Source organism: Alosa sapidissima, chromosome 20 (assembly GCF_018492685.1).
Source record: "Alosa sapidissima isolate fAloSap1 chromosome 20, fAloSap1.pri, whole genome shotgun sequence".
NCBI lineage: Eukaryota > Metazoa > Chordata > Actinopteri > Clupeiformes > Clupeidae > Alosa > Alosa sapidissima.
In genome coordinates this window covers 1,713,630-1,729,950 of record NC_055976.1, presented here as the reverse complement: position 1 = coordinate 1,729,950, position 16,321 = coordinate 1,713,630, and the positions used below count along the sequence as shown (strand labels likewise).

General features: G+C 41.4%; 3 protein-coding genes across 8 annotated transcripts in view; 1 reads left to right on the top strand and 2 right to left on the bottom strand.

The window, feature by feature from the left end:
* The window catches only part of LOC121693845 (C-terminal-binding protein 2), an 80,444-nt gene extending 74,434 nt beyond the window's left edge, over positions 1-6,010 (bottom strand). For 2 of the 6 annotated variants that reach the window (XM_042073534.1, XM_042073535.1), the window contains exon 1: positions 5,654-5,804. The gene's annotated coding sequence lies outside the window, so the exon portion shown is untranslated. The other 4 variants (XM_042073529.1, XM_042073528.1, XM_042073532.1 and 1 more) reach the window with 4 other exon arrangements.
* A 4,470-nt stretch (positions 6,011-10,480) lies between these two features.
* On the top strand, positions 10,481-13,012 carry LOC121693843. Its single transcript, XM_042073522.1, has 3 exons — positions 10,481-10,927; positions 11,348-11,530; positions 11,636-13,012. Exons 1-3 carry the CDS (start codon positions 10,687-10,689, stop codon positions 12,673-12,675), a joined length of 1,464 nt encoding a protein of 487 aa, XP_041929456.1. The 5' UTR covers positions 10,481-10,686; the 3' UTR covers positions 12,676-13,012.
* Positions 13,013-13,423: 411 nt separating this feature from the next.
* Positions 13,424-15,999, bottom strand: LOC121694867. Its single transcript, XM_042075242.1, has 2 exons — positions 15,670-15,999; positions 13,424-14,968 (listed from the first exon to the last, which is right to left on the bottom strand). The coding sequence occupies exons 1-2, from the start codon at positions 15,997-15,999 to the stop codon at positions 13,646-13,648; spliced, it is 1,653 nt and encodes a 550-aa protein (XP_041931176.1). The 3' UTR covers positions 13,424-13,645.
* Between the last annotated feature and the right edge of the window lie 322 nt (positions 16,000-16,321).

Sequence of the window (16,321 nt, the reverse complement as noted above, 5' to 3'; positions counted from 1 at the left end):
TAAACCCAAATGATACCCAAGCCTAATCGTATGCTATGAACAATTTCATCCATGTTGAAGTAGCGTGAATGTTAGGCCTGCTGGAGGCGATATTTGAGCATGTTGATGATATTTTTTGTCTTTCATAACGCTGTCATGCTTCGCGTGAAGTGAAATATCGATTTCTGAGCAATCGATGTCAACCAATTCAGCACTCTTAGGGTAGACAGTGCCATTTACATCGGACATAAGGAGCTTTTTGTAAGAAGACTCTTAAGGGACAGTTCAGGAACCAAGACTATAAAGGTAAACAACTTTGGTAAGGTTTACCTTTGGAGTTTCCGTAGCTCGCTAAGAGTGAACGTTATCGGGAAACCAGCCCCTGATTAGTAAGCGTTTAATTTCTCGCTAGATTTTGAAAACAAAAAGAGTAAAAGCAATCAAGATATCTTCTTATAGCTTCGAATCTACACATCTATGGCTACTGGAAAATGTAAGGTTCATTTCTCAAATGAAATTTTGAAGTATTAAAAAACATCTTTATTTTAGAATTTCCGAACGAAAGGGGCTGAAATTGGAGCTTTTACGTTAGTTCTTTAAAGTATTCCACACTATCAATAGTAGGGCTGGGCGATATGGCTGAAAACTATATCACGATATAAGTATTTCATTTCAGTCGATATCGATAATTATTGATTTTTTTTTTTATCCATTTCAGATAAGGACCAAAAGGGAAAAAAAGTTAAAATTTCAACACTTTAACTATTTTAAACTTAACCTTCAGGGCTCTACACTAACATGTTTTTCCAGGAGCACTTGTGCGCCCAAGTTAAAAAATGTAGGAGCACAGACAAAAATTTGGGAGCACAGTCAGTTCTGTACTTAACTTACACATAATCTAACATTACACTGCAGCTAACAGTTAAACATGCCAGTGCACCAATTGCGAATATTAAGAATGACTGACAACATTTAGGCAGGAAACAGGATTTTAAAGATTTGTGAATCCACCTGTAGCTAATCCAAATATGCCCATGGTGACCTATCTGACTGCATAATACTACTACTAAAACAGTCAATTTTCTCTTCCACAAAACCCAACATAGTCTAATCAAGGATATATATATTTTTTTATACTTTTATTTTTTATTTGAAATATCTGCATTGATGGGGGCAGTAGCCAAACGTTAGGCCTACTTTCGTTTTGCACTTAAGCTTGTATTCTGTGTAAACAAACAAGCATGCCTGGAAGCCTGGAGTTGTCAGTAGCGTTCTACCTTTGAATAAAATGGGAGTATTACGGGAAGCTCCTTTGTGCCTGTTCGCTACAGGTATATTTTGCATATTGCAGCCAATACATCAACTGGGCTAAAAGGCATGTTAGGTTACCTTTCCTTTCACTGCATTCTCAGAATCTCATCCTGTTCCTCCTATTTCCGATGAATTCGGTGGATAGAAGAACTAATTTCTTCAATCTTTTCATCTTGGCTGGCTAGTCTAACTTTCCGCTTTTTCTGCGCGCTCATGGATTTCATAGAAGCGACTACTACTATCGAGTCCCAACGCGAAACTGCTAACGTTGATGGGAGGTGTAGTTTTATGTTGCATTCGCGACGTGATTCTATGGTTGGCACCAGTACTGTTTCTCGATGTTGCGGTGTATTTTGTAGACAAACATTGACATGGTTAGAAGTCATTCGCACCAGTACACCTAAATATTTTTTTGCACTCGCACGTCATAATTTTTACTCGCATGTGCGAGTGAAATGGGCGCACTGTAGAGCCCTGACCTTCCTCTGATTTTAATCACCTCAGTTATCAAATCAAAGCAAACAGGGAAAAGAAATAGCAACACAATCATGAAAAACACTCAAATAAATAAATGTGCACATAAGTCAATGAAAAGCAGCACAGGTTGAAGCCTGGAAATATTGTAAGTTTATCATAGTCTACTGGTTAGACTGTTCAGTTTCCCCACGTGTGTTTAAGTTTCAAATGAATACCTTTTCTTCTTGGGACTGGCCCGTATGAGTCTTGGAAAGTACTCTTCCATTTGCATCGGGATTGAGATGATTAGAACTTAGCAGTCAATTTGAATGCAACAGTTTTGAAAAAATTTGTGCAGCTTGCTAATGATGCTAACCGGATTTAATAGCAATTTAACCAGTCGTCTTTGCACGATTGTGAATGTTTGGATTACGTGCATGCTGAGGAAGGATGCGCCTGTTGGGAGGGAGAGAGAGAGTGTGTGCACGGAGCAAGGACTCATTGAGAGTCTGTGTTGAGGTAGGCCTACTTCTATCGGCTACTCTGCTGGAGTTGCACATGGCTACAATGCAAGATATATTTAGCCTATTTATTTATGGACAACGTAAGGAGGTGTGTGTTGCTTTTAATTATCGAATGTTCTATCGAACTTATTTTTTATTGATATCGATTACACGTCTATTGCGATACATATCGCTATCGCTTTATCGCCCAGCCCTAATCAATAGCATAAAACACACTGGCAGGAATAATTTAGTGGGACGCTTGTCTATGTTAGTTAACTTATAAGTTCCCTTTTTACTGCGCTACATGGCGACATCTGGACAGAGTTAGCCTACTGACAGGCAAACATCTTTAACACGGACGTAACCACTATCTCTAAACTCTGTGTGCTAGCAAATACTGCTGTGCTTTCATAGCCATTCATGTTTCTCGACTCCACACAAAACAACGGGTTGACCCTGCCTTCACCTTGACACCACCCCTAGCCCCGCTCTAGCACCAAGAGGCCCAACGTTTAGGGTGTGCCAGAAATCAGGGGACAGTAGCACCAATATAGCCCCCAAGTGGCACCAGTTAGCGCACCTAAAGGTGTGAAAGCAACTAGCCCCGGCACGGCCTGGCTAGCTCGGCTTTGGCTTGACTGTCTGAAAGGGGGATAAATGTTTGCAAAATCCTGGATGTAAATGGAAAAGTGAAGTACGAACTACGTAGAAAACATTATGAATTGCATTCACACATATCAGCAGCCTTTTAACTGTGCTAAAACTGCAAGGGTTCCCTCACGGACGTCAAAAAGTGACAGGCACTCAATTAGACCTACACACTACCAAGACAATCTTAAAGTGACAGTAACTCAACTTAAATCCTACACACGTACAATGTATTACACCCCCCCCCACACACACCCATCCATGCCAAAGTCAGCTACCACCACAAATTGAATCCAATTCTGTGGGCAACACTGCTGTACTATACACAATCTGGCACAAATATGGCGGCTCTCTCCTTTAAGTGACATAGTTGCCATCTATGATGGTGTAGTGTAGTTAGCTGTAGTGGGTATACTGTGATGTAGTCTTGTTAGCTGTAGTGAGTATACTGTGATCAATCCCAAATGTTAATACATATCCTTGTCTATTGTATACTGAGATGGTGATGCTTTTTAAGTGGGTATACTGCGTAGTCCTGCGCATCACGTAGACTACACCACTGATCTATGAATACCTGGGCGGCCGTGAATATACCTGGGCAGCTCGCCCATTTAAAGTATATACATGGGAAACCCTATGAGAATTTATACAGTACCCACCATATCCCAAAATCCTACAGTTATCTGTGATGTGACGGCATAATCCCGTTCCCTTAAAGTGGAAATGAAGCAGTGAGAACTGTGACCATTTTTTGGTTGCTTTTTCATTTTTGAAGATGCATGGATTTTCATTAAACCCGATATTCAAGTAGTTTCACTGGAAAATGACATGTCAATAACGACTTTCGCCACTAGGGTGCGGCCATGTTTAAAAAATGCAGGCGCTACGTCATCAGAATGGTTAGCGTTTGTTCGTGGATGTTTTATCCATTAGCGGACGTTCACTTTATTTCAATATGCCAACGCAAATTATGTTGATGTTTGTTTTTGTGTTTGTACAAGAACAAAGGCCGCTGTCATGTAGCCTGTAGGCCTATCAGAGACAGTACTTAATTAGATTTAACTTCAGTTGCAATAATGTGTTTGGATGTTCTCGCACAACTTGCGGATTACCGCGACCTGAAAATGCAGTTGCATCGTTGATGAATTGGTGAATAAACTCGGGGGAGCGAACTTCTCATGTGTGAGTAAGATGTTTCTTTTTGTGATTGAGTAGTATCGATTATTGCATTTGTTTCGCTCAAGTAGAAGTGGAAACTATTTGCAGAGACTTGCGAACCTGGTGAGAACCTGTTGTGGGTACGCTAGCCTACGTCTGACTTGTGTAGGCTACTCTGTAGTAGCCTAGGTCTGTGATTGTGACAGGCATGGTTTTGTGGGTAGACGTTGTTTATGGACTGTAGGCTAGGCGTCTGAGTTTTTATTTGTTTATGTAAGCTGACAAAGTGAGTCTTTGCTAAATAATAGTATGTGACTAAAACATCTGTGACTTGTCTTAAAATGTGAGGGGTGTCAGACTTAAGTCTATTATAGGCTTATTATTTAGTCTTTTCCAAATATTTTCAAAGTCGTCTGGCGTATCGGCAGCATTAGTTAAATCGTTCCTATACAGCGCCGCTGTAGCAGGCAGCTCACTGCGCCGGTATTAGTGTGTGCTTCACCTCACTGTGTGTTCACTGTGTGCTGAGTGTGTTTCACTAATTCACGGATAGGGATAAATGCAGATACCAAATTTCCCTCACGGGATCAAAAGAGTATATACTTATATAATTTGTAGGGTTCAGCTAACATATTTGCTAAAGCTAAAGGTATGGCTACTGACATAAAGTTACTGATTTGGGTGTCTGTGCCCTACTGGCTTTGAGGGAAAGCTAGTTAATAAACGTTAGTTAACTAGCTGGACTTGGGAGTCAAAGCCGAAGACAAATTAAGGTAGCAGCTAGGTGGTCGAAATGTCAGTTCATGCCGCTCAACAGATGCCACAAGCAAGACCACACCAAAGAGGTAACTGTTAGCTTAATTCAGAAACGTTATCTGATGAATTTGTGTTGGCCTGTCGTTTGGTTTTGCAGGAGTAACGTTAAACTTGGAAAACCCAGACAGCAGTCAAGTTATTAACGTAAACCATTGTGTATTCTGCGTAACAATGCAACAGTTCCTCTATTTCCGCGGGGCAAGATTTAAGTTCATTCAGATAAACTAGACTCACATACTGGCGAATCAACAAGGCCAACGAGCATAAGGTAACAGCTAGCCATTCGCTAATGTTAGCTAACGTTAGCTAACTTACCTTCATTCCTCACGTCGTTGGTAACGTTAACGTTAATTCTACAACATTACCGATAACGTTAGCTAACGTAGGTTAGACTACTGTAACAATGTCGTCGTAACAAGATACTACAAACACATAGGCGAAGGGGGAAACTTACAATACTATAACATCCACCCAAAACTCTTTCACACTCAAACGTGGTAATTTGGGTGATGTCAGTTCACGAATGGGTGATTTCAGCCTGCTAACTTATCGCATCCTCGTTAGCTCTTTTGTGCTGCGGGTATGCGGTGACGTTATGAACGTTAATGGGTAACGTTACACATCATTGCTAGCAGTAGCGGTATGGTAGCTAGGTAATGCTATATTGTTTTCACAATGACAACACATTCAGAACTTTATATTTTAGCACACGTTTAAATAATAAGTTGACTGGCTGGAAAACAATGGTCAAGTATACGTAAACCTGCAGCAATATTTACCTAGAAAACGTATCCGGATACTGACGGGACTATACAGTTCACGTTACAGGCGTCTGGAATCTCCCCCTCTGTAGATTGCCATGGAATCTGAGAAAGAGGAAGTACAAAGTTTGGAGGAAGCCAGGGGTTCACGAATGGCGGTCAAGTCTAAACTAGTCAGAGGAGGCTCATGGCCATTAACCGTCAAAATTTGTCTGTCGCCCCCTCCTGTCAAGGAGCTAAAATTGATTCCATTAATCTCCCATGACACTTACCCCATTCACGGTGGGCCGCTTCACTTTCGGGCCACTTCACTTTTGGGTCCATAGCCCGTCCACATAGCCCGTCTTTTCTAAAAAGTTTTCTCAGATAGGCTACCATAGCCGGTGTTACATGGCAACTGGCACCCATGTTAACTGAGTGATGACGTTTTTCGACAGATGTGGCCTTGCAGATTTGTCACTTTCTGATGGAAACTGGAGACGAACAAATACAAATATGCATGACATATTTAAATGTCAAAATTGTCTGTAGTACGCTACATGCACTGGACCATGAATATGCCACCAAAAAAAATAAATACCTAAATAGCCTAATAACTCCAAGTGGGTAGGCCCTATCGAACCTGCCTCCTAATTGAAATTGCCTACATGAAAACCATTCATCTACCTACTTGCGCCACGAACCAGCTGACAGATCATAGTAAAATTTACTTGACTTACACAATTAAAAAAAGGCAGCTGATATATGATTGTAGCAAGTTAACACGGCTGATCATATATGACTAGGCTACCTTATCTTGCTACAGCCGTTGCCCAAGCCAGTTGGTCTTCAAAGTTTCATGGTTAAGTTTTCAAACATTTCACTGACTGCTGGTCAGACTCTCTGTGGCCACATAGTCTATCTGTAGCCTAAATTGAGGAAGATGGTCTAAAAATAAATAGATAATAATAAAAAAAAAAAACTGCGACGGGCGAATATTGAACCCCATGTCGATAGCGGGATAAAGAAATGTGTAGGCATTAACCTGTTGCGCCACAGGAGAAGCACCATCTGACCAATTTAGAAATAAAGGATCAACAAAAACATAAAATCCATGTTTACCCATATTTACGTGTCAGCAACACTAACGTTAATAGCCTATATAGCCTAAGCCTAAGAGTTTTTTTGACTCGCGCAAATTTTGTGTAAAATATGGAGACGTTAGACTTCTCCTGCCCATTGCAGTGCGTTTCATAGCCTGTGTTTCATGAACTGAATTCTTAAAAGAATAGGCTGGACAAAATGATACACAATTAGGCATCACATTGTTATTTGATTTATTTGCTGGCCATCATTTGCCTCTACAGACACTTCAGCCACAGCTGTCAAAACTTAACCAAGTCAAGTCAAGTCAAGTTTATTTATATAGCACATTTCATACACAGAGGTCATTCAATGTGCTTTACATAAACAAAACCAAACAATAATAACAAATAAAAGCATAGAAGGGCAATATAGTCAAAGAATAGTTAAAAGGTAAAGATCATAATAAAAAGAAAACATAAAACACAAGGTAAAATCATTTAAAAATAAATAATAATTAGTAAGCAAAAACAAAGGCAAAAGTAGTAAAAAAAGTAATAAAAGACAAAGTAGAATAATTATCAAGGCAACCATGATATTTTGAAGGCCTAAATGTCTTGAACAACGGTAGCAAGATGACACAGTAGCCAGATACATCGGTACAACGGAGTATTAGGGCCACATATGAAGAAAAAATATATTTTTGCCATGACGAGATTAAACTCGACATGTCGACTTTAAAGTCGCCATGTCGACATTAAACTCGACATTTCGAGAATAAAGTTGAAATATATCTACTTTAATCTCGACGTGTCGACTTTAAAGTCGACATGCCGACATTAAACTCGAAATACAGTTTAAACATATCATGCCGTTTAAGCTATGTAGCCTACACTAACACACAATATGTAGCATGAATAATAGGCCTACTTCAAATAGGTGTTATTTCAGATAGATTGCTAGATTGCAGATATTCAGATAGATTGCGTCTTCTGTTAACTCATTGCCGTCATCGTAAAGCGCTGTATCTCGCGGTTATACCATGCTCTATAGCTAGAATAATACATGTTTCCAATGATATAATGTTTCTTTAGTAGGCTACAACATGTTATTTCACTCTGTTTTACGTGGGTAAGGCCACCGCACATCTAAATAATTGCCCTTCATGACCCACAGGCCGTCATTCTCCGGTTAATTAACATGGAACTCATTTTTCTAAAACTGCTTTTCCATGTCTCACTTGCATAGGAGGCTATAAACACAGATATGTATAAGTATATAGGCCTACTCTTTTGACCCCGTGAGGGAATATGTGTGCATTTACTTAGAATGGGGTTGCCTGGTCGGGAGGACATTCGTCCCTCCATAGACATTCAGCAATAGGCTGTTTTGCATACAAACAAACATGCAATGTGAAAGTCTGGGATTGGGGAGAACACTTAGTATACCTAGTCTAGTGCATAAACATGAAGTTGATCCTTTAGATGAAAAACACTCTTTAATAATAGGCCTACAATAAATAAATAAACCGCAAATGACGTTTACTTTTACTTTTGACCATCGCATTTATTGCCTGTAGCTCCGTGATAACAGGAAAGTATTGGCTGAGCAACGGAGGTTAATATGTTCTATGTTTTGTCCACATGATGTAGGCCTATGTCTATGTCTAATCATTGCACTCGAAGAAAACTGCAATGTTTCATTCGTCCTCCCTTTCAATCGTCCCGAGCGGTCGTTCTCTCTCCAAACTAACTTTATTCTCAAAATCTTGAGTTTAATGTCGACACGTCGATATTAAAGTCGACATGACATTTCAACTTTATTCTCGAAATGTCGAGTTTAATGTCGACATGGCGACTTTAAAGTTGACATGTCGAGTTTAATTTCGTCAAGGCAAAAAATATTTTTTTCTTCAACTGGATTTTTTGATTGTCGGTGCCGTTTAAGTAGTATACTATAGACTATACTACTTAAACGGCACCGAAAATCAAAAAATCCAGTGGAAACTAGATGGCAGAAGTGTGTAGGCCAATCTGCCCAGCAGCTTTTTCTACTTTGTCACCTACAGAGTTTGACAGGTACGATCTTTCAAAACGCCATGTTATTTCCCATAGACATTTGACGACCGAAGGTTGGATGGATACGGAAGTTAGGAGGCGGGACTTATTCTGGAGAGGTCTATGTAACACCGGCCCTACTGTAGCCTAGTGATAAGCGTCAGGGAGGATGGATGGTAGAAAGAGGCCATGAGGGACTGAAAAGGCCAGGTAAAAAAGACGAAAAGTATTGGAGGAAAATGCTGCCAAATGTGCCAAGCTTCCAGATTTTTTTTTTGAAGAGGACAGACATAAGTGGCAGCTGGTAAAGAGAGGAACCATGATTATTAGCGGTGTAATTATTGGGCTAATACAAGGATACAAGGAAGTTTATTATCACATGCATATAGTTACTGGAAGTAAGAAATGCAGTGAAATTATGTCTGGTGTCAGCCTATTTGTGCATTTATGAGGGAGGGGGGGGGGGGTAAAAAGTGCAGTAGAAGGGGTTTAGTAGATTAAGTGGCAAGGGCTGCATAAGAAAGGTGGGGGAGGATTGGGATTGGGCGGGGGGCACCAACAAGGAGCACCCAAGAGCAACAGGGGCAAGGAAAAACTCCCTTACCAAGGAAGCAGAGGCTTCTATAAGACTACAGGTGAAGCAGTGCTTCACCAAAAAAAAGTAAAAAACAAAACACAAAAAAAATCTTATAATAATCCCAATTTTACTCCTTTGAAACAGAAATACAGTCACTAACACGAACTGTTTTCCTGAAATCAATTCTGTGAGTGACAACAGCGCCATCAGTCACCAGGAGCTGGAACAGAGAATTACAGTGAATCAGACTGCTTCACCAACTTTTCGTTTTGCTTCACTACCATAGATATCTTTCCCCATTGACTTCAATGTAAATCGAGTGAAACCCCAGGCGGCTCGTGGATTTTTTCCGTTTCAATAGAGTGGTGAAGTCCCGCCCCTTCCATTTGCCTCCATGGGACCTATCTTTCAAAAAAATTTGAACGGCAGTCTATGGCGAAAAAGAAATTATTTTCTGGTCCCGGTTGACTTGAATTACACATATGATGTTTGTCAATTTTAAAGACAATTTTTCATGTAAAGACATTTGCAGTGGACCAAAAAATAATTGTTAACTCTCCATTAACTCCCGTTCATAATTTTTTGAAAGATAGGTCCCATGGACCGGAAGTAGAAGGGGCGGGACTTCACCACTCTATAGTGATATGCGCGGGAGATTGACTTGTTCTACTTGGGCTCAATTCTCCTAACGTTCATCGTCGAAAGTTTCCATAGGTAAGTCAAAGATTGTTAAGGCGGAGCAAGATATTTCATCAGGAGCCACTTCCGGGAACCCGGATCGCACGAGGGGGGGGCGGGGGGGGGGGGTCAAAATCCCCCTTTATGCAGAGCAGAGGCAGCGACTGCTCCATTGAAGTCTATGGACATAGCTCAGAATTTCACCACATATGCTAAGGTCTTGGTTCTATAGAGGTAGGAATGTGAATTTCGGGCACATTTTCATGATCCTCAAACCCTTCTGAACATTTCAGGTACATTTTTAGCATTTTTGAGCAATCCAGTCTGGAGAAAATCAACCTTATATCAGGTGTGCGCCGGTTATTTCTGCCGCTGCTGTTGGCCGGTTGCAACTTACGCTCGTCAATACGTCATCGACACGCCTCTTTATGCAGACAGGATTCGATCCCCATTTCGCGCCCATAGACATGAACTACGACGAAGTATCTTGCTCCGCCTTAACAATCTTTGGGTAAGTACAATAGGGTGTGGGCGTCATGACGTAATTACTTTGCGTGGCCGCCATGTTGATTGCCTCCTTTACCGCTACTCAGACTACTGCCTATGACTACTGCCTGCTATACTCCCTCTCAGCCGTGTTTTAATTTGATTAATTTCACCTTAACTTGATTTCAACCATGGTAAACCGTTGCTGTATTGTGGGCTGTAACAGCGCAACACATGATCGCCAAGGGAAAAAGATAGAAAATGGGTTAACTTTCCACCGCTTTCCTGCCTGGAGGCGCAACCACGGAGACCAAGTGTCAGAGATAACGAAGAGTTGTCGGCTCGCTTGGATCGCGGCTGTAAGACGACCGAACATAACTTTCCACAGTATCCCGATGTCGATGAGAGTGTGTTCCCTGCATTTTCATTCTGGTAAGTTAAAGATATTTTTATAGCCTACATTGTTTCTTTCCTTCAACCGCGACACCACATACATGCATGAATGCGCGCCCAGAGACGGTTGATATAGCATTTCATCCTCGTTGGTTGATATAACATTTGATATAGCATTTCATCCTCTTCGGTAGAACACACTGCCAGTTCCTACAAGGGCAGGGACATCCCTCTCCATTTTCAAAAAACTCCTGAAGACCCAGCTCTTTAGAGAACAACATCTCTCATAGCACCACTTACAAGTCTTGCTGATCCTAGCACTTACCAGCCGTCTTGTAATGTAATGTAATGTAATCATATAATATAATAATATGTATATTAAGGATCTTTGATAACATTATGGTTCTATATGTGTTCAACACTTCTGCTATGGATAATAATTTTAAATTGTGTTACCAGGAAAACCAGCAAATGAAATGTACAACTCGCATCCGGATTGGGCACCATCACGACACTTGGGCCACACTGAGATGAAGGCCACAAAGACTGCACGCTATGAGAGACAGGAAAAGAGAAAACGGCAAAGGACTGACAGTACACCTGCGATGGATGAGACAGTTATTGATGACCTTGTTCCACCAGGTAAGCCTTACAGAGCCAGCAGATACAAGACCTTATATTGCTTTTGTTGCTGTTTCAGCTGCATGATGCACATTTAGCTAAAATATTTCCTTATTTGATCCACAGTGGAGACACCAGCACCAGCAGAGGATGGAGCTGACCAGACACTGCTGACAGAATGTGACTTCTGTCAGCGCCGGCGTGCTGAAATCAACCGGCTGCTGGAAGAGAACAGGACCCTGAAATGTGAGCTTGGCCAGAGAAAAATGGATGAACATTTCCTGAAGGATGACAACGTCAAAGTGAAATACTACACTGGACTTCCACACCTTGAAGTTGTCATGGGTGTTCTAGCCTGTGTTGGACCGTACATGACACAGAGTAGTAAAGTACTGTCACCTTTTCAGATGCTTTTCCTGACCCTCATGCGCCTTAGACTAAACTTACCTATACAACACATTGCCCACCTCTTTTTTGTAGACAGAAAAACTGTTTCCAAAACGTTCAGCGACACCATAAATGTTCTGCATGCACGCACCAGCCCTTTGATTAACTGGCCAGGGCGAGATGCGTTGCATGCAACTATGCCCCATCAGTTTGTGGAGGCCTTTGGGAAGCGTGTTGCTGTTATTCTGGACTGTTTTGAAATATTTATACAGAGACCATCAAATCTTAAAGCTCAAGCTCAGTCATATTCCCACTACAAACACAACACAACTATGAAGTTCCTCATTGGTATTACACCACAGGGCTCAATTTTTTTCATTTCCAAGGGATGGGGGGGACGCGTCAGTGATAAGCACGTAACTGATAACTGTGGGATTCTGGACAAACTGTTACCTGGGGATTTGGTGTTGGCTGACCGCGGCTTTGACATACAGGACAGTGTGGGACTTATGTGTGCCGAAGTAAAGATCCCAGCTTTCACAAAAGGACGCTGTCAGCTGTATGCAAGAGACGTGGAGAGCACAAGAAAAATTGCCCACCTCCGAATTCATGTGGAAAGGGTGATCGGAACCGTCCGCAACAAGTACACCATTTTGTCAGCTAAAGTACCTATTCACATGGTGTTGCCGTGCAAGGATGAAGACATGACATTTCTTGATAAGATTGTGTCTGTATGTTGTGCTCTGACAAACATGAGCCCTAGTGTTGTGCTGAAATAAATGTGCATCTGGTTTCTCCCTTATCATTATTGGTTAACTTTAAAATTGGTTTCAACAACTTCATTCTGCTGTTTCTGCAGTACTGTATTAACACAAAGAATGTTGATCAATATTGAATTGACAATTTATTTGTACTGACAATATACTCTAAGCTAACATCTAACAAGTAAGTGGTTTTCAGCCATAAGTTTCTGTTGCATCTATACCCAAAAGCAAGAGGTGTCAGACAATCAGATGTTTTTCAGTGTTTATTTGCAAGTAGTGCAACTTGAGAACACAGTGCAGTGCAGAACGGTGCAGTGCAGTTGGAATGCTTGAAGGTAAAAGCTTACAAATAAAAAATGGACGCATAGAAAATGTAGTGCAATTTCTTATAACAATAACAAATACTATGTTTTTATAAAAAATGTTAAATACTATTAATAAATAGGCATCTATAAAACAACAACAATGGACACATAGAATATGGAGGTAGTGCAAATTAAATAAACAATAACAGATACAAATAAAAAATGGAGGTAGTGCAAATTATAATTATAGTAAACAATAACAGATACAATTAAAAATGGGATTTCCATTTTGTTATATAATAATAATGAATATACATTTCTTAAAATGTATAAATAAAGGTATCTATACAATATATAATAATATACAATAATATAATATAATATACAATCTAATATAATAATATAATATAACAATATTTAATAATATAGAATATATAATATACAATATATGTCTTTGGACAGCTACTACAGACATGCATCACAAAACCAGGAGTCACCTGCTGCAGTGGTTGCATCAAGTCCAACACAGGAAAGGTGGAACCACTGCGTCGCACAGTTCTCGTTGTCACACGCAACCATGTCATCCAGTTCCTCAGGCCCTTGGCACACGCACCACGTATTCTCTTTATGTTCTGTGGTCCTCTTCCTCGCTCTCTTTTGCCCTCTTACTTGTGGGACTGTTACAGTGTTAGGAGATTTGACAGCCATAACTCTTGAGGTCTGCGGTGTGGGGCATCTTGTGTGTAGTGGCGGCAAATGAGCTCAGGGAGGGAAACCTTCAGGAAAAATTCCTGTGCCTTCTGCAGACATGACTTCCAGAACCTGACATCTGGCATGACTCGGACAACAATGAGATCTTTCTGTGTCCACACCACAAAGTCACAGTATTTGGACTCAGTCACAAAGATCTGTGTCTGCACCTGTGTGTAGTATCTGTGACCTTGTTTAAGTTGATATGTGTTGTCCACAAGTTGGAGACAGAAGTCCCTGTCACCATCACAAGCCTCCTGGACAGTGTTGTTCTTGTGCTTTGCCGGACACTTTATTTCCAGGCAGCCTTTCCCACAGCAGATACAGTGAAGTATTCCATCAGGTGAAGCGCCTACTTGAGGAAACTCAGGGTTGATGCAGAAACCAGACAGCTCAATTTTCAGGTCAATGTGGTGTGGTGCTTGCTTGGCCTGATACACACTCCTTGCAGTCTCCTCATGCTCAATTCCCCATCTTGTGTCTTGTGTAGTCAACAGTGCTGTTGGGTAGCACAATTTTCGCACAGTGGACACAGCCGGCTTCTCAATGTTGCAAACAACAACTGCATGCATTGCTGAGGCGGTTACTCTCCCTGCCCGTACTCCATACCAGGCAGATGACTTATGTTGCTGCTTTGTGTGGCTGCTGATGATGTTGGCTTGTTGCTTTGACACAGCTGCAATGTCTTTCACTGTCTCACAGTGCTGGAGAAGGACAGCTAGTGGAGCATTATCAAACTGTGGGTCACGCAGACGGTCTTGCAGGGGTTTTGGCATCACAGCTGGCTGGACAGGGTCAGCATAGTCGTGAAAGTAGGTCTCCATTGTCGACATACAAACTGCCCTATGCTTATGAAGAACAGGGAGCAGTGACGACAAGTCGTCCAACGTGGCTTGGGGCGTGTGTCTGCTGGCCCGTGTCCGTAGGCCAGGCATGGGACTGTTGTCATTGATGACTCTGTCCAGAGCAATCCTCTGCGCTTTTGCTGAAGTAAAGTCCATCTTGTGGGCGACTTCTCCGTGGACTTTGTTCATTCCTGCTGGTATTTTCCAGTGAGCTGGCACATCTGTCACGGTCTTTTTTCCACGGATGCGGACTGCTGCCTCAATCTTAAACAATAGAGCCCCAACATGTGTACATGCCTCTGCAATGCCAGCCATGCATGTACAGTGTGCACAGGAAACCTGGCCATCGTTGGCAATGATGACCCATGGCTTCAGGGGAGTCTCATTGATGCGCTGAGAGTGCAAGACCTGAGGAGAAATAAATGGACATACATTATGCAGGTAAGGACACCACTTCATTATGTTTCATTCTATGCAGGAAACCAAACATTAACCTCAACCCCTCAGTAATGTGTATACATGACATATAAATGACATTTATACGACAGTAAAGTATAACATCTGAAAATTATTTCAACATTCATCTTTCTGTTGCTATCCCTCTGCTGACAGCAAAAATTCGTACTACAAAACTGCTGCATTAACTAAGCGTGTTGTGAAGTCTGACGTGATTTTGCTTACAGATTGGCGTGAAATCATGCTCTCACAACAACCACGCTGTTATCTTAAAAAGGACATCACGCAAAGGTTGCCTTCAAGTAAGCAAAACGATGCTTTGAAAAGCGTCGTGTTTCTGGAAAGGCAAGGGGGGTAGCAACAGGACAACAGTACAGAGACTGACAGGTCCAATGGAAGAGCTAACGTTAATGTTATGAGAGTTAAAATATGGGATCTTTTACGGGAAAATACTAAAACGGCAGCGGGAAAAGGCTCAAATACGTGAGAAACCCGGAGGGTTTAGGGAGGGTTGACAGTTAACGTTACTAACTACACATTTGAAACACATAGCAGCTAGTTAAAAGTACATTACATGCGTGAGTGGTTGTTAGCACTAACGGTTAGCAGCTACTAAACTAGCAGGTGCCAGAGCCCGTCGGAGCACAGCTTACCTTTGTACGAATTACTGTGTTCCCACTGTTTGCTGGCTTTATGATCTGCAGCTCCTGAACCCACCCATTCGTGAACTGCACATGAGACTCCAAGGACTTGTAGCTTCGGAACTGTTCTGAAGTATAGGCGCTCACACCACAAACAAGGTAGCCGAAGACGTCTGATATGCAAAACAGTGGCAACAAGTCGTCGTCGGTGCTCCACTCATTGTTTGGAACTTCATATGGATCCAAATGATTAATAATGCTGATTTTGTCAACATACCGGTCCCTGGCTTCTCTATTTAATGTGTCCCCGTAAATTCCAGATCCTTTTCGGGATTTTAACATATTTTTTCTATCTATTCTTTCTCAACTCTAGTAGCTACGTCTCTTCGTTCAACAACGTTATGTTAACGTTCGCGTAGCCATCAACATGGCCGCCACGTCCCACAATGCAACGCGGATCCCACGCCCTATTGTGATTTATTAATACGTTGTGTAAAAAGTATTAGCTTATGTAGGCCTACAACATTTTCGACTGTGTTCTGATCATTTAAATTACACAATTTGCAATTATGAACTCTTGCTAGCCTTAGGTCTACTTCATGAGCTATTAAGGTAGCAGCTAAGTCAATGGAATCACAGCTAGTGCTACTGAACACATTCTTTT

Coding starts and splice junctions, on each gene's coding strand:
- LOC121693843 (XM_042073522.1), top strand. CDS start 10,687: ATGGTAAACCGTTGCTGTATTGTGGGCTGTAACAGCGCAACACATGAT. Junction 10,928..11,347: donor TTCCCTGCATTTTCATTCTG/GTAAGTTAAAGA, acceptor TTGTGTTACCAG/GAAAACCAGCAAATGAAATG. Junction 11,531..11,635: donor TGATGACCTTGTTCCACCAG/GTAAGCCTTACA, acceptor TTTGATCCACAG/TGGAGACACCAGCACCAGCA.
- LOC121694867 (XM_042075242.1), bottom strand. CDS start 15,999: ATGTTAAAATCCCGAAAAGGATCTGGAATTTACGGGGACACATTAAAT. Junction 14,969..15,669: donor ACACAGTAATTCGTACAAAG/GTAAGCTGTGCT, acceptor ATTTCTCCTCAG/GTCTTGCACTCTCAGCGCAT.